The 17550-nt window shown below is 36.1% G+C and overlaps 4 protein-coding genes across 7 annotated transcripts; 2 read left to right on the top strand and 2 right to left on the bottom strand.

Annotated features, from left to right (window-relative positions):
* Positions 1-233: 233 nt before the first annotated feature.
* Positions 234-9672, top strand: LOC106419486 (exportin-7). 4 transcript variants are annotated; one of them, XM_048742586.1, is made up of 30 exons: positions 234-353; positions 823-888; positions 1291-1548; positions 1648-1808; positions 1967-2032; positions 2416-2533; positions 2830-2939; positions 3055-3150; positions 3637-3760; positions 4041-4108; positions 4617-4703; positions 4886-5038; positions 5122-5217; positions 5333-5392; positions 5485-5603; positions 5728-5815; positions 6291-6395; positions 6474-6578; positions 6668-6720; positions 6810-6873; positions 6962-7096; positions 7436-7548; positions 7633-7726; positions 7896-8115; positions 8221-8351; positions 8426-8572; positions 8663-8791; positions 8873-8971; positions 9064-9102; positions 9184-9672. In XM_048742586.1, the coding sequence occupies exons 3-30, from the start codon at positions 1308-1310 to the stop codon at positions 9319-9321; spliced, it is 3159 nt and encodes a 1052-aa protein (XP_048598543.1). In that variant the 5' UTR covers positions 234-353; positions 823-888; positions 1291-1307; the 3' UTR covers positions 9322-9672. The 4 variants fall into 4 exon arrangements, with proteins under 4 accessions (XP_048598543.1, XP_048598542.1, XP_048598541.1 ...); XM_048742584.1 differs by having other exon boundaries at positions 246-353; positions 823-852; XM_048742585.1 differs by lacking the exon at positions 823-888 and having other exon boundaries at positions 239-353.
* Positions 9673-10447: 775 nt separating this feature from the next.
* Positions 10448-12451, top strand: LOC106419246 (cytosolic sulfotransferase 1-like). The gene has a single exon (XM_048742582.1). It carries the CDS (start codon positions 11311-11313, stop codon positions 12304-12306), a length of 996 nt encoding a protein of 331 aa, XP_048598539.1. The 5' UTR covers positions 10448-11310; the 3' UTR covers positions 12307-12451.
* Positions 12452-12677: 226 nt separating this feature from the next.
* On the bottom strand, positions 12678-13330 carry LOC106419200 (40S ribosomal protein S14-2). The gene is made up of 3 exons (XM_048742583.1): positions 13219-13330; positions 12989-13118; positions 12678-12898 (listed from the first exon to the last, which is right to left on the bottom strand). Exons 1-3 carry the CDS (start codon positions 13297-13299, stop codon positions 12831-12833), a joined length of 279 nt encoding a protein of 92 aa, XP_048598540.1. The 5' UTR covers positions 13300-13330; the 3' UTR covers positions 12678-12830.
* Positions 13331-13487: 157 nt separating this feature from the next.
* Positions 13488-16609, bottom strand: LOC125579096 (sorting nexin 1-like). The gene is made up of 10 exons (XM_048742581.1): positions 16339-16609; positions 16050-16185; positions 15642-15775; positions 15412-15486; positions 14737-14896; positions 14472-14605; positions 14318-14386; positions 14122-14201; positions 13964-14024; positions 13488-13857 (listed from the first exon to the last, which is right to left on the bottom strand). The coding sequence occupies exons 1-10, from the start codon at positions 16486-16488 to the stop codon at positions 13648-13650; spliced, it is 1209 nt and encodes a 402-aa protein (XP_048598538.1). The 5' UTR covers positions 16489-16609; the 3' UTR covers positions 13488-13647.
* Positions 16610-17550: the final 941 nt, after the last annotated feature.

The raw sequence follows: 17550 nt of genomic DNA, 5'->3' as shown, positions 1-17550 counted from the left end.
AGTTGATGAAGAAAATTTGAGCAGATTATACAATTTAACTTGGTCAAACATATATTAATTGCTTATTTGTTTTGTTGACTAGCGGCCGCCTTCGCGTTAGTTAGCGAACTGCCAAGCCCAATATGTTTATAGGCTTAGGCCCATTAAATTAGGGTTTGGCCCATATTGTAACACGAGCCGAGTGGGCGAGAGGCTCTATAAAACGAAAAAGGAAGTTACACACTCGCCTGATCAGACTGCACGTCTCTTCTTCGTTCTCGCTGTTACCGACGACGCTTCGCTGATCGAGGTTCCAGTTCGCCGGAAAAACTTGCCGATTAACGTAATCGGAGTGGCTACCAGCTCAATCTCTGGTGAGGCGAAGTTTGTTTTGCTCACATCGTTGGTTTCTGATTTTTTTTTATTTGCTCGATGGTTTATCGTGTGCTTCGTGAAGCGATGAAGATCGATGATGAATCGTATTCATGTAGTGTTTACTTATAATGGTTAGGATGTGATTGAAAATACGAAATCTAGGTTTTCTATGTAGCTCATTTCCTCACTGTAGCCGTCTTCAATCGCGTTCTTGCATTGTATCGAATGTCTATGATGATTTAGCGTAGCATATGATTTCGTTTAATGTTTCGTCAATACACTTTCCTTGCGAGTCCCTAGGATGTAGCTGTGGCGGAATGATGTGGTCAAGTCATGTGCTAAACTTATAGCGGTATTCGATCGTGTGTGGCTTGAAGTCTCATATAGAGTTGTATCTTTCACTCTTATGTATGGCGTTTTGTGTGGCTTGTGTGGCAACTGAAGTTTGATTTTTGACGTTTTAAACAGAAATCAACCCCGGTACTGAGGTGGAGTTAGGTGATACACAGCTTCAATACTTTTCCATCATCCAGAGTTAGGAACTTGACTCTGCCATTAGGCTATCATTTTTTTTCTATCACTACTTGTGTATTCGCTCTCTCTTTCCCTCTATTTTGTATGACATCTAAGTGATGTATACTGGTAGCTCATTGAATTTGTACATGGTCAACTTACTAGTGCACTTTTTCATTTGTTAATGTTGTTCCATCTTTGTTTGGATCTTGCTATTTCGTTTTCTTAAGGATTGTGGAGCTGTGTCATTTGATTTTTCTCATGAAGCTTGTTTGATTCATTGTTAATTGTAATGATTCATTCCCTTCTTTGCTGCCACTGAATACTTCATAAATCAGGATACTCTGTAATAAACTAAAATCTTATATAAATATTCTTGTTAAAACGGTAGTGGTATCTGTTCTTTTCTACCTTGTTGGTCAGATTCTGCTTCGTTACCAATGGAGAGCTTGGCGCAACTTGAGGCGTTATGCGAGAGATTATACAACTCACAGGATACAGCTGAGAGGGCTCACGCTGAAAATAGTCTGAGATGCTTTTCCGTGAATAAGGATTATATACCGCAATGTCAATACATTCTCGACAATTCATCACAACCTTATTCCTTGATGCTCGCCAGCTCGAGTTTGTTGAAGCAAGTGACGGATCATTCCCTTCCGCTGAATCTTCGCCTTGATATCAGTAAACTTCTTATCCAGTCATTCAAACTAAATGACTAGATATCTCTTTTCTGGGATTTCATAACTTACTTGTTTCTGGTGTTCTGTTGGTTTTGTTTAGGAGCTTATATAGTGAACTATCTGGCTACAAGAGGACCGGAGATGCAACCATTTGTTATTGCTTCGCTCATTCAACTGCTTTGCCGGCTCACAAAGCTTGGATGGTTAGATGGTGATAGATTCAGGGATGTGGTGAAGGAATCTACAAACTTCTTGGAACAGGTGGTGCATCTTCGTGGGTGCATGGTTACTGTTTTATCTTTATTTCTTACTGCTCTGTTGATTGCAGAAACCCATGTGGATGTTACTTTTGTAGAACTTTCAGATTTTCTTAACAGGAGCTTACTGAATATGATCTGTCATAAATTTTGTTTGAATAGGGTTCTGCGGATCACTATGCTATCGGCTTAAGAATTTTGGATCAACTTGTGCAGGAAATGAATCAGGTTAGTGGTTTATGGTGTATAAATATCTTAACAAAGGCTGGAATTACTCACTGTGTTTCTTGACATGGATTGCTTATTGCTTCAGATTCATATTAGTTTTGAGTTGCCTTCTTTTGCTTCTATGCGATCTAAAGTATCTGTCTGTTACAGATACAGTAAGAGTGTTGTGCTCAATATAACTATACTGTCTGTTTCCACCATTCCTTAAAGTATATTTCAAATGCACTTCTTAAAGATTTCAAATGGTGGTTTTTGTTAGACAGGTATATGTTACAACGTGCATTATATTAGATATTGAATGGGTCACAAAATATTGTCCATTTATTTACTTTTGTGAAATACTTATTGACATTTCTCCATCTTCTTTTGTTCAATTCTTATAGCCTAATCCAGGACTGCCTTCTACACGTCACCGGAGGGTTGCATGCAACTTCAGGGATCAATCCTTATTTCAAATATTCCAAATAGCTTTGACCTCATTAAGCTATCTGAAAAATAATGGTAATATTATGAACTTCATCTTATGCATTGATGCCATCAACCTAGATTGTTGGTTGCGCATGTGTGAATTTTGCTGGCTGTATATTAATGGATACCACCTCTGGAAATTCTAACTGTTGGATGAGTCATCTTTGTCAGGCTTTTCATTATATCCCCTCATCCACCTTTGAGCTGTAAATGCCATCTTGAAAATATATGCTAATGGAATGTTTTGGTCTAGGCATAGCATGAGAATTTCATTTTCTTTTTCCTGTTAGTTCATTAGTAATGAGTCAGACGTTATGTTTTTTAATCAGCTGCCGGACGTTTACAAGAATTGGCACTTTCCCTTGCGCTGAGGTGTGTATCGTTTGATTTTGTTGGAACTTCAATCGATGAAAGCACAGAAGAGGTTGGCACAGTTCAGGTAGAACATTAATATCGTGTTATGTTCATCCTGTTTGTGATTGCTTAGTGCCTATGTTTATGTGGTACTCGATTTTCGTGATGTTATAACTTCTTGTGTTACCGATAATTTGTAGATACCAACGTCCTGGAGGTCCGTATTGGAGGATCCCTCCACGCTGCAGATATTTTTCGATTATTATGGTAGTACAGACTCACCTCTTTCGAAAGAGGTATGTCTATATTTTTTCAGTTCTTGATGAGAAGAAGCATAAAGGCATGTTTTACATCAAAGGAAAATGATTTTCAGTTCATTTCTATCCACTCGTATTGTGTGGACAGGTGTTTCTAATTGAGTAATATCATTGATCATCTGATTAATTTATTTACAGTTAGCACACAGTAGGTACTAGGTAGCTTTAAATGACTCAAATTAATACTTCCTCTGTTCCTAAAAGATGTATGTTCTGGGAAAAAAAATTGTTTCAAAAAGATACATTTTTTACTTTTTCAATGTATGATTTTATGAAAAATTGTAAGTTTAAAAAAAATTAATGGTGTTTATTGAATTTCTATTGGCTAAAAGTTATGAAAAATTGTTATTCACAAAAAACAATGCATATTTAATGAGTTTTCTTAATATATGTGAAAAGTCTAGAATATGCATCTTTTAAAAACAAAGGGAGTATTTGTTAATGTTCCTCTGTTTTAACTTCTAGGCACTTGAGTGCTTGGTGCGATTGGCTTCTGTAAGACGCTCTATGTTCACAGATGATGCTACCCGCTCTAAATTTTTAGCCCATTTGATGACTGGAACCAAAGAAATTCTTCAAACAGGAAAAGGTATGTTTGATGTATGACTTTGGAATTTTTCTGTCCGACTGTAAAACTTAAGCTTAAGGTGCTGCATTGTATGCAACTGTGTCATTTACAATTTTATAACCCTTCATGACTGAAGTTCGAGCCTCTCAGTTATGTAGTCTGTTAACATTGTACTGTACTTGTGTGTTGATATTGTGTTTAATTGGATATTTGATACCTAACCTGATCGTACGTCTACGTATATTATCTCCCTGATCCCGGTCCCTTACCTTCGTCAACACAAATTACTTTGTTGAATCAGGTCTTACTGATCATGATAACTACCATGTGTTCTGCCGTCTACTTGGGCGTTTTAGGTTGAATTATCAGGTAAAAGTCAACTAAATTCTTTTCTAATTCACGCATTACTGTTTGTATAATTTTATTTGCGTCACAGCTAGAATTTTATGTCACAATTCGTGTACTTGGGTAAATGTACACTTGTTTCTTTGGCTATATGTCACAGTTGGACGGTCTTCACTATACTGATGCTATATGTTCTTTATAAATCAGTAATATAGCCCAGAAACAGTTTCTAATATAGTTTTAGTCTCTTCAACGATGTTCTTCCTTGGGATCTCTTGCCTAAATGGTAGTTGACAATCATAGACTGGGAGCTTGATCAGTATCTTCTGGTGCTTCGTATTGCATTGATTTCTCTCTAGACGCTCCTTAGTAATTGTATATAACAAGATGACAATGCCAGCATGTAATTGTAATTGTTGTGCGGCATCACTGTAATTTTTTGGAGGTTATAATTTGGACATTTATTGGTTTATATGGCTGCTAAATTCAGATCTTATGTAACCGTATGTATGAATCTGTCTGCACTCTGCAGCTTTCGGAGCTTGTGAAGATGGACGGGTACGGTGACTGGATACAGTTGTTGGCAGAGTTTACACTAAAATCTCTCCAGTCATGGCAGGTACATTTTCGCAATTTATATCAGCGAATGCCATAGCAATCAAATTACAGATGCTTTATATTAGCGATAATCATGGCAATTCAGCTCAAAGCAATTCAGTTTATATTAGTGAATGCCGTAGCCATTCAATTCAAATTTATTCTTAGTTTTGCAAAATCCATAAATATTTTTTTTTCTTACAGTGGGCCAGCAGCAGCGTGTACCACCTCCTTGGAATGTGGTCCAGATTAGTAGCATCTGTGTCATACTTGAAGGGTGATTCACCAAGTCTACTCGATGAATTTGTACCTAAAATTACAGAGGGGTTTATCATATCCAGATTCGATTCTGTGCAGGTATATAACACCGCTGATTTTGGTAGATTCCCCATGCTAAATTGTATTTTTTCTTTGATATGTTGCTGTTTTCCTCTTTCCAGGCTAATGTCCCCGATGATCCTACTGAGCATCCTTTGGATAAAGTTGAAGTTCTGCAGGATGAGCTGGATGGCTTTCCATACCTATGCAGATTTCAGGTTATCCTTTCACTGGATTTGGTTGCATACGACACCCTTGTTTCGTTAACATAGTTTGTTGGATAATGCTGAATCTTAATACAATTGAACTGCAACTGAGGTTCTTATCGTGCAGTATGAAAGAATTGGCATGTATATAATAAACACAATGGAGCCGCTTCTGCAATCGTATACGGTAAAAGCCAATGTTCTTATGTGTAGAGCTTATTGCTGTTCTGTCGATGTTTTTTGTGTCCTAAACGCTTGAGCTGAGTGATCGTGTAACAGGAAAGAGGGAAACTTCAGTTTGCTGACAATTCTGAACTGGCACTTATTGAAGCAAAATTGTCATGGATTGTCCATATTGTTGCTGCTATTGTTAAAATCAAGCAGTGTAGCGGCTGTAGGTAAGTTGCTATCCAATATTTTATTATATATATATATATATATATATATATATATATATTGCGTTTAGGTCTGTTTGAGGAACAAAACAATATATGAACATTGGAAATTAAATGTATGGTGCAGTATGGAGACGCAAGAGGTGCTTGATGCCGAACTCTCTTCTCGTGTTTTGCGGCTAATAGATGTCATGGACAGTGGACTACACATACAGGTATGACATCTGCTTGCGATTAATTAAAAACAAAATACTTGTAGATAATCTCGTTGGATTGCATAGTTCTATAATTTGGTGAAATTTGGATTTAAACACGAAGATATGAGTTACCTAAAGGTTGTTCTGCTACTTGATGTTCGTCAATATTTGTGTTTATCAGCGTTTTTTTTTGAACACTCACCATGAATACATCCGGCTGGTAAATCAGTAAGTCTAGCTTATGTTCATAATCCTGTATAACCAGTTAACCACATATATGAATATTAGAGTAAACCACATATATGGATATATAGTAGTGATCTCATTAAACGTTTTTGATATTAGTATTGAGTGAACTGTATGTTATATTGTAGTAACGTTCCTAACAACCCTGTGCGGCTGTGCTTCACGTGATTTATTTTCTTTTCTCCCAGTTAAATTCGCAACTTTTATATCATCTGTAAAGTAATCAAATAACACATTCTTTCTACAGCGATATGGTGAAATAAGTAAACAAAGGCTTGAGCGTGCGATTCTTGCATTCTTCCAGAATTTTCGAAAGTCTTACGTTGGTGATCAGGCCATGCATTCATCAAAAGTAAATGCAAACTTGTTTCCTTTTTATATACTTTTTTTTTATTTCATGTCTATTCCTGATACTACCATTCTGTTGCAGCAATTGTATGCCAGATTGAAAGACCTTCGTGGACTCGATGATCATCTTATGCTGTTGAACGTTATCGTTGGCAAGATTGCTACGAACTTAAAATGTTATACACAGGTAATCTTGTGTTCTTTACCGTTTCTGACATGCCGCTCGGAGCATCAAAACCATATATTCTCAAAACTGTCTGTCTTTTGTTTCTTTAGAGTGAAGAAGTCATTGGTCACACGTTAAGTTTGTTTCATGAGTTGGCATCTGGGTAAATCCGTTACAACCTGTTCAAATTGATGTTATATTAGCTCATATGCATTTCCGTATTGAACTTTTTGTTTTGGTTTTCGCTTGTAGATATATGACCGGGAAGCTGCTTTTGAAGCTGGAGACGGTGAACTTTATTGTTTCTAATCACACTGTAATTCTTCTCCAAGTACTCTTCTCTTATGGACATCATGTAATGTATCACCAGCAATAATCTCAGTATGTAAATTGCCATATTCCAGAGAGAGCAGTTTCCATTCTTAGAAGAGTATAGATGCTCGCGCAGCAGAACAACGTTTTACTACACTATTGGCTGGTTGATTTTCATGGAGGATAGCTCAATAAAGTTCAAGACGTCGATGGAACCACTTATGCAGGTTAGTCTCCATTTTCATTCAGCATATTATCTCTGCAGCTTTCATTGACAATAGTGATTCTGTACGTATCTGCCCAGCATACTGTTCTCTGGTTATAATGATAGGGTTGCATGTTTTTTTTTATGGAAGAAGGAATGAAAAAGTTTTGGGTTACTTCTTACCAAGTAACCCAGTCGAAGCATAAGGAAGACATGGTCATGGTGAAATTTGCATTGTATTTTCTGTTGTATGCGTAGCTCAATATCCTAATTATTATGGTGTAATGGAATCTCTGTTCTTGTATATAGTTCAAGTTGCTATAATACGCCAGTAAACTACTATTAAATTCAATCATGACAGGTTTTCCGCACCCTGGAATCAACACCAGATTCGATGTTTCGCACTGATGCTGTGAAGTTTGCTCTGATCGGATTGATGAAGAGTTTAAGAGGAATTTCAATGGCTAGTAGCAGGTATTGACTTCATCTTGTTACTTTGACATCCATAAACATTTTGCAATCTTATGATTTATTTAAGCTTTCTCTTTTTGATCTCAGCAAGAAAAGTTATGGTATTTTGTTTGACTGGCTCTATCCTGCGCACATGCCACTTCTTTTGAGAGGGATCTCAAATTGGTTCGACACACCAGAGGTATTTAGTTTTACATTCTACTCTGTTGGATTGTATTAAGGGTCACTGTTAATAACCTGTGTCCTTATATCTGATGTAATACGTCAGTGAATTTACGCTTTCTGCCATTATTTATTTGAATAGTGGTGCCTTCTTTCTCTCAGCTTCTCTTCTTGGATTGTTGATGTAGGTTACGACCCAGTTGTTGAAGTTCATGGCTGAGTTTGTGCATAACAAAAACCAGCGCCTTACTTTTGATTCTTCTTCCCCAAATGGCATCCTGCTTTTCCGGGAAGTCAGTAAATTGATTGTGGCTTATGGTTCAAGGATCTTGTCCCTTCCAAATGTTGCGGATATATATGCCTTCAAATACAAGGGGTTCTGGGTTTCACTGACAATTCTGTCAAGAGGTTAGAACATGATTTCGACGTTATAGAACCAAAGAGAATCAATCTTTTCTTGTTTGTTGCTTTAGTTTATTATGTTCTGATACTTGATAATCATCTTATGGGCAGCGCTTTCGGGAAATTATTGCAACTTCGGTGTGTTTGAACTCTATGGCGATCCAGCTCTTGCGGATGCACTTGATATCGCATTGAAGATGACCTTATCAATACCCTTGGCAGATATATTAACATATCACAAGGTATGTGTGGTACTGCATTTTTTTATCGTCCAGATGCTTTCAGTAAATCTTATCGTATTTCTTTCATCTTTCAGCTTACAAAGGCATACTTTGGATTCGTCGAGGTCTTGTGTAGCAGTTATATTACCTTCATATTGCAACTGGATAGTGCCACTTTTATGCATCTCGTAGGTTCTCTTGAATCTGGACTCAAGGGGTTGGACACAAGTATTTCATCACAGGTAAGAAATGTGTTCAAAAAATATTAAGACCCGTTTATCATGTTGCACAATGTCTCTTCTTAAGCACTGATATATATATCATCGTTTCAGTGTGCAATAGCTGTAGACAACCTTGCTACATATTATTTCAACAACATCACAATGGGTGAAGCACCAAATTCTCCCGCTGCTATTCGTTTTGCACAGCACATTGCAGACTGCCCTAGTTTGTTTCCCGAGGTAACTCCTCTATCTCTCTTTAGCATAGATGCAACACGTTTAATACACTTTTTGTCTAAACGGGGTTTCTATTACAAGCAGATATTGAAGACGCTCTTTGAAATAGTTTTGTTAGAGGATTGTGGCAATCAATGGAGTCTCAGCAGGCCGATACTAAGCTTGATTCTTATTAGCGAGCAGGTATGTGTAATGTGTATTTTTCACTCTTATGCAGTTCTCCGAAGTGAGCCTTTGTTCATTTGTCTAACTCATTACAACTGCTGTCTCACCAGATCTTCTCTGATCTGAAAGCTAAGATCCTCTCGTCACAGGTGATGATCCAAAACTCTCTATTATTTACCATTTTACCCAAGTGTTGTCTAAATCTTGAGCCATTATTTTTAATGTTGCAGCCAGTGGATCAACACCAACGACTCTCTGCCTGCTTTGACAGTCTTATGACAGACATATCGCGGGGATTGGATCCGAAGAACAGAGACATGTTCACTCAGAACTTGAATCGTTTCCGACTTGAGTTCCGCGTTAAATAGAATCAGACAAAAACAGTCCCTGAGCCGCGGTCTACTTACATTAGGGGTCTCATCAGAAAGACCCACATGACATAGTGAATCAAAAGTTCTCAAGGAGTAAAAGAATGGGGAAAACAAAAACAGAATAACTCTATAGATTTTTTGGTGCTGTACATATAGCTTATAACTTTTGGTCGTGGTTCAATGTTGGGATTTATTTTGTCTCGTCTCCTACCCAAAATACTAGCTCGATAAAAAAACTATGACAAGGGTATCCTTTTGGCAAATGTTGCGTGCAATTAGGCACATTTTCTTTGTGTAAACGTTTGTGATGGTAAAACAAACCTGAAAGAAAATGCAGATTTGAACTGACGGGTTCGATGGTTTTGCTAGTTCTTGTTTAGCTTTGATCGTCTGGATTTTCGTATGACAAATAAGCAGACGAGTTTACCGAAAAGAAAATATTAAGCAAACAGGATGAAGTGTTTATTTATCTGTCTTTCTTGTCAACTATGAAAGCATATATTGTTCTTCATCGAATACAGCATAACATGCGTACACAGTTTATTATATGGCTACGGCCTTCCACGAGACCCGGAATCGAATTTGGGACCTCTAGCATCCGAAGCTGATGGTATATAACACTAGTAATCAGTAATCACTGTAATTAAACTGGAGGTCCAAGTAAACTTTTTTTATTACAAATACAACTAGTAATATCTACGAAGAAAATTTATTTTGGTTGTTGTTACTTGCAGGGGTTACCTGGTGAATCTCTTATTACCTGGTTAATTTTAAGGAAAATTTATTTATATGCTAGGGTTTTGGATTTTTGTCACGTCCAACAACTAATGATCAGGAAATTAGTGGGTTGTTGAGAGAAGATTTTATTAATGAAAAAAAATTCCTTGAAGATATTACTAGTATACAACTAATGATCAATTAGTGGGCTACGAGAAAAAAATATTAATTTTAAGGAAAATTTGTTCTTATTATAAATACAACTAGTAAACAACCCACTAATTGCCTGATCAGCACCCACTAATGCATGATCAACTAGTAATATTTAGGAGGAAATTTTATTTTTTTATTATAAATACAACTATTTTGTTTCATTTTAATTGTCATTTAAAGTTTATACACATATTAAAATTTTTTTTTTTTTTTTGCATATTTTTAAAATAAAAATATCATTACATATACACTTAACAATATTTCAACCAATAGAAAGATAAACGAGAGAGTATTGTTAATAAATTTTGTATCAAAATTTTAAACTTACATTGAAACGAAAAAATTTATTCAACAACGATAAATTAACTGAAACGGAGGGAATAGTAAACGGGCTTTTAATAAAAACTCACTAATTACATGATCACTGATTAGTTGTTTCACGTGACAAGAACCCAAAACCTTAGCTTGTAATATTTTTTTCTAAAACGAAAATGTTCATCAGATTTCTAGCAATTCCAACATGTTCAATTAATAATGGTTTTATTCTGTTGTTAAAATAAAAATTTAACTACCTAAACCAAAATATAATAAAATAATAATAATAATTTGCAATTTAGAAAAATGAATTTTGCCGGCTGGAGATGCTCCCTAAACCTATTTTTTTTTACGGGAGCTTAGCTACAAAAGCTCTTAATTAATCTAGTATTATTATTTTTTATCAACTCTAGTATTCCCTCCGTTTTAATTTAGTTGTCATTTTAGGTTTATGCACACGGATTAAGAAAACATTTAATTGTGCATATTTTCAAAATAAAATCATCTTCAATTAATAGAAAATAAATTGAAGAATATTGTCAATAAATTTTGCATTGAAATTATAAAATAACATTTATTTTGAAACGGAAATTTTATCTTACAATGATAATTAAATTGGAACTGAGGAAGTACTATTTAAATCTGAGTTTACAGCATTTGGAGCCAACATATTTTTGTGTGACAACAACCAAAGAAAGAAAGAAAAACACATACATATTATTGTAACAAAGCATAAAATTAATGGCTGACAAGGAGCTTAATATGAACGTGAGAGACGACAACGTAAGTGAAGAAACGAAGAAACTGATCTCTTCACTTCCTACATACAAAGATTCACTAGTTAAGCTCTGCAAGTACCAAGGATGTTGGTATTACTACAACACTCTCCAAGCTGTCATCAACTTCCAGAATAATTTTCAGCCGCAAGACACTGATATTATTCTCGCTTCTTTCCCAAAGTCCGGCACAACTTGGCTCAAGGCACTCTCGGTTGCACTCTTAGAGAGATCTAAACATGATGATCCTCTGAACCATCCACTGCTATCCGGTAACCCTCATGGCATAGTACCATTCTTCGAGATTGATATGTATCTCAAAAGCCCAACACCGGACCTAACCAAGTTCACCTCCTCATCATCATCATCATCCTCGAGGCTGTTTTCGACACACATGCCTTTGCACACCGTGAAACAAGGCCTCAAAGACTCTCCATGCAAGGTTGTGTACTTGTGCAGGAACGCAAAGGACGCGTTGATATCGCGTTGGTATTTCAGGAGCAAGTGTGAGAAGAAGGATGTGTCTAGAAGCATTCTCGAGTCGATGTTCGAGTCGTTTTGCAGCGGGGTTGGCTTCTACGGTCCGACTTGGGATCACGCCCTCAGTTACTGGAGAGGCAGCTTGAAGAATCCCGAGAGTGTACTCTTCATGAAGTACGAGGAACTGAAAAGGGTGCCTTGTCCTCAGCTGAAGAGGCTTGCTGAGTTCTTGGGATGTCCTTTCACCAAGGAAGAGGAAGAGAGCGGGTTGGTTGAGAAGATTATTGAACTATGCTCTTTCGATAACTTGAGCGGTTTGGAGGTCAACAGAACAGGGAAAACGCTGACGAACGTCGATCACGATAGCTTTTTCCGCAAAGGAGAAGTTGGTGGCTGGAAAAATTATCTAACTCCTGAAATGGAGAACAAAATCGACATGATCATTGATGAGGAACTAAAAGGTTCGGGTTTGACTTTCTAGACTTGTTTTACTTTTTCATGTTTGTTTGTACCTTTTCTTATTTCAATGCGTTGTAATAAGATTACCTTCTGCCATGCCATGTATCTTACATTTTCTACTTTGGATTTGAATGAAGAAAAACATTAAATATTTTTATCGTTCCTAAAAAATTATACCATTTACGAAGAATTTTTTTTTCTTTACCATTTATGACGAATTATAACCTTTGATTTCACACATTTTTTAAATTTTAAATGCAAACCGAATTTTTTTTATTTGTTGTCTCTCTTCTTTTAGAACCTCGTGTGTTTCTTTGTCTTATTTTTTCCTTTGTTTCTATTTTTTAAATGGGTTAGCTAAACAACTAAATAGATTTTCACAGACTAATTTGATTGCTTCATAAAAATAGTTTATCTTTAATTAAACATCTTCAGTGATGTATCATATAAAAGAAATGAAATGCAAAGTTTTTAAAACAATAGCAACAAGAGTTCCGGGGAATTTAGAAAGTAGCACCAAATGAGAGATTGTGAGAAAGAAACAAATCAGAGACGTCTTCCCCTTCTACCACCCTTTCTACGGGTGCTATCGGTTGGAATTGGAGTCACATCCTCTGCAACACATTGGCAAAGAAGCTTTGTTTATTTATTTTTTAATAATTGTCATTACAACGAGAGAGAGAGAGAGAGAGATAAATGTTTACCAATGCGACCAATCTTCATGCCAGAACGAGCAAGAGCTCGGAGTGCAGACTGAGCACCAGGACCTGGAGTCTTGGTCTTGTTCCCTCCAGTGGCACGGAGCTTCACATGCATAGCTGTAATGCCAAGCTCCTGAGGTAAATCACAATTGAAACCACGGTTTCAAAAAAAAAAAAAAAAACTCAAAAACAGCTCCAAGTATATAATATAATAATAATAGATATAATAAAACCTTGCATCTTTGAGCAACATCTTGAGCAGCAAGCATAGCAGCATAAGGAGAGGACTCATCACGATCAGCCTTCACTTTCATTCCCCCTGCAACCAATCTTCACACATATCAACGGAAAATACATTGCAAGAGATCAAAATCAACTATAGAGAATGATGGTTCTCACATGAAGCTCAGACGAGAATGTATAGAAGCTACTGAGTTTTGGTATAATTTAATTGATTTATAATGTAATTATTCACTAAACCTTGATTTAAAAGAAAAAAAGCTCAGTTTTAATATTTGTATGTGATTAAGAGACTTCAGCATACATATATCTTTACAAGTGGAAGGAAACGAGGCAAGTTTATAACTAAAAGTTGAAGTAGACAAAAACACCAGAAAATGTTAGAAACCAAAACATGCACAAAACACAAGTTTTTTTTTTATTCAAGCAGAAGAAGCAGCTTCAAGTTTGGGAAGAAGAGCTCTCCACGCATCAGCAATACCGTTTGCTAAGCGAGCTTGTCCTTTGGCAAACTGATGGAACGCTACTCCCATCTCTTCCGTCTTCTGTTCTTGGAACCTCACTATCTCCTCGTTCATTCTCTTCACTATCCTCTCGAATCTTATCGTTGCTTCCTCGCTCTCTGCTTTCATCTGCATTATTATTATCGAGTTAAGTCAAGAAATATCATTACTTTTTTTTTGCTAAGAACAAGAGATATCATTACTACAAAGGTTAAGTTGGAGTTGTTGTTGTTACCTCTCTGTATTCGATCTCAGCTTCTCCTACTTTGTCAGAACGTGTGAGCATGAGTTTGTCACTGCATTAAACAACATAGAAGAAGTTACCGAATGTTCCAAAGTAAGGTTAATTGACAGAGAACGGATATGAGAGAGAGAGAAGCCATCATCACATACAGGTTTATTTCCTTTAACTTTGTTGTCTCAGCCAATTCACAATGTTGCTTGAACGCAGTGGCTCGTTCTGCTATGGTTGCCTGGATAACACACAAAGAGGAAACAAGAGGGTCGAGTTTAATGTCTAGACATGTGTAGTGTCAAAAACCAGCAAAACGCAGCCAGGACTCTCAAAGGCGAATGCTTGAGAACTCACCTTAATCGATTGCACATAACGAACATAGTCCTTCAAGGGTTCCTCAAAGTTCATAAGGACTTGTTGAGCCTATAAATAGTTGTAGGGTAGATCGATAAAAGCATCTAACAGCAGGAGGATAATATAATTTATGCAAATGTGGCAATACACATACCTCTTTCTGGAGCTTAATCGATACCAGTTCTGATTTAGTTCCAAGATCGGAAAATAATTTTCCTGTAGGTTCACCCTCACAAGCCCCAAGAAGCTTTACAGCCTTGCCAAAATCCAACAGTGACTGGCCCAACTCTGCCATCAGGTTATAAAAGAAAAATCAAATTTGAAGATCCATTCACAGAGATTAGGAAAGGAAAAAAAAAATGGAATGTGTTAGAGAGACGTTATAGATTAAATTCTGACTTGTGATCTATTGTTACTACCTCTATGCCTCTTGACGAGGCGATACGCATGCTTTTGAGCCTCAGCTAAGTGGTTCTCAAGCTCGAAAATGTAGTGTTTAAGCTTCTCATATTCAGGAGTAGTTTCTTCGACAGGTTTTTCTTTTCCGAGAACAGCGTCGCTAACTTTTGATTGCACATCCTGTAAGATAATAGAGCACCCCTAAAGTTAATAAAGGGCATGAAGCATAGAGAGAAGAATGAAGGAACTCAATAATCAATTCCACATTTACTAAGTCTTGGTTTTGCGTTTGGATTTCAATCTTATATCCAAGTAAACCATAATGGCAGCTTGTAACTCTTATAGTTATAAGAATGTGAAGAATTACTGGCAAGAAATGCTAAGTTACACCTTGTTAAGTATGTAACGCCAGAGATTATGCTCTGTCATGTTCACCATTGGCTCCACAAGCTAATTTCATAATAAACTTCCTAGTAGCTAAGTAACCAATATAATGGCAGCTTTCAACTCTTACATTTGTAATAACAGGCAAGATATGACTGAGAACAATGCTATATTCAGTGAGTCCAGTATTGGCTTCACAAGCTAAAATTTAGATTGAACTTCCTAATAGCATCCCAAGGTGTATATTCTGCTACCGGGTTTCGTATGATGTTGAAAATAGTTTTAACATGGTCAGGAAAAAGAATGGTTACCCTGAACATTTGCATAAAATCTGCAGGCTTCTTATTGAATATACCAGTTTCCTGAAACCTGAATCTTTCCATTGTCTGGAAGAGAAAGTTAAACTGTCAATCCTAAGAAAAAAAAAACTTCCAAAAATAAAAAGTACAGTCCCTCAGGGACGCAGTACATGCAATTTATTAGCATTCTTATGTGAAACAACCACAAAAATAACCAAAAACTGTCAGTCCAGATCGCTTACCTCTTCATCAGCTTGCAAAAAGGTCCTGAGATCCTCACTCTGCTGAAGCTCAGGGTGTGATGCTATCCGATTAACAAATATATCCAACGCTGCTCGCCTCATTTCAATAAACTCAGCACTAAAGCGGAATTTTTCTGCCAAAAAAGAAGTATTAAATATTAACAAACATATTGTTAACTCATCCCACTGTACTAAAGATCTAACAGAGCTTGAGTGCCAAGATAAAAAAAAAACGAAACTCATGATGGTAATCAGAACCTCTAAATTATTAACTAAATTGACCAAAGGATACCCAGATAACAACTTGACCATACAGTACTCCTGAGAGAGATGTATATACATCAACAAAGCATCTCTTTGAGTCAAAATAGAAAATGTGTTATAAGTAGAGAAAGGAATCTAATTTACCAACAGCACTCTTCTCAGGGAGAGGAGGAACGAAAACGCCCTTGTACTTGTCGAAAAGCCGATCCCTCAACCACACGAAATCACTGTACCGTCTGATCACAATCTTCTCCGGCCCTTGATACTCCGGCAAGTTCGTCTGCCTCAAAACGAATACAATTCGTCAGAAATTACACAAAATTCACGAAGACCCATACTCAATCACACCCCAATTCGAGCTTCTTTATCATCCAATTAGATAGAATCGCGACAACATAGAAACCCTAGTCTAAGAATCAGGGATGAAGAAGACCTTGGTGATGACTCGGTAAGAGATGTAAGCTTGGACGCCATTGCCTAATTTGACGGGATCGGTGACGGAGGCTGACAAATAGGGCTGGGAAGAGGGAGATCTGGGGCTCTGCATCACGTTCCTCGTCTGCTCTGTGCTGCTGCTCTCCATCAACCAACAAACAACGACCCGATAGATCGAAAAAAACCCGGTTTAGTTAGTCAATGTTCTCCTTTAAGAGTGGCTGGTTTAGTGATTCTTCTTACAACTATTATTTCACGTGTTTTTGTTCGGTTCAACTTTCGGTGCACAAGCGAGAAAGCTTTCAAGCAATAGAGGTCACCAGACCCAACTTTACTCAACAAATTAAAAAAAGAAAAAATTTCTAAGATAACTTTTTTTTTCACAATCCCAATAAAAAATAACCAACATAAATTTTATCAAACGATAAACATATTTGAAAAAAATTGTCCTTAAAAAAATATAAAAATTTGTTTAAGGGCTTATTAAATGAAATTATTAATTATATTAATAGATAGTATTTCTTCTGTTTCACTAAGAATCAAAAGAGTAATTTTGACATTTTTTTATTATATTAAAAGTGTCATTTTTAAAATTTCAGTGTAATTTATATTTATGTTTGAACGCATCATTAATTATAAATTGCATCAATTTTATAAATATTTTTTTTTATTTCAAATATAATTGATTAAATAGATATAATCAATAAGAACATTTATGCATTTATATCATTTTTAATTTATGTAAAAAGTGTGAAATTGATATTTTGTGAAACTAAAAGAATATAATATTGGGACAAAAAATGAAGACATCAAAATGTATATATTTTTATAAATGGATTCTTTTTTATAAAAAAAAATCCATTTTTAAGTTTTCATTAGAAGTTTCTGATCTGTTTGAATTATATATGTTGGATTTGATTAGCAATAACAAAAATAAGTTTATTTAATTTGATTGGTCACACTATATTTAATAAATGTAAAAGTTACCTAGAAATATGAAAACTACTTACATTTTGAAACAAAAAAATTTCCCTAAAACTACTTACAATATGAAACGGAGGGAGTATTAAATAAAATTTACTATTTTGAATTAGGACCAAGAAGTAGTAGTAATAGATAAACAACGCATCTGATTCGTCACTGCTCAGCATGCATGATTCAAGCAAAAACAATAAATATTTGAAACCAATACAAGAAGTTTAGAAGGACG

This window comes from Brassica napus, chromosome A10, assembly GCF_020379485.1.
Source record: "Brassica napus cultivar Da-Ae chromosome A10, Da-Ae, whole genome shotgun sequence".
In the NCBI taxonomy this organism is placed as follows: domain Eukaryota; kingdom Viridiplantae; phylum Streptophyta; class Magnoliopsida; order Brassicales; family Brassicaceae; genus Brassica; species Brassica napus.
This window is presented reverse-complemented; position numbering and strand designations above follow the sequence as displayed.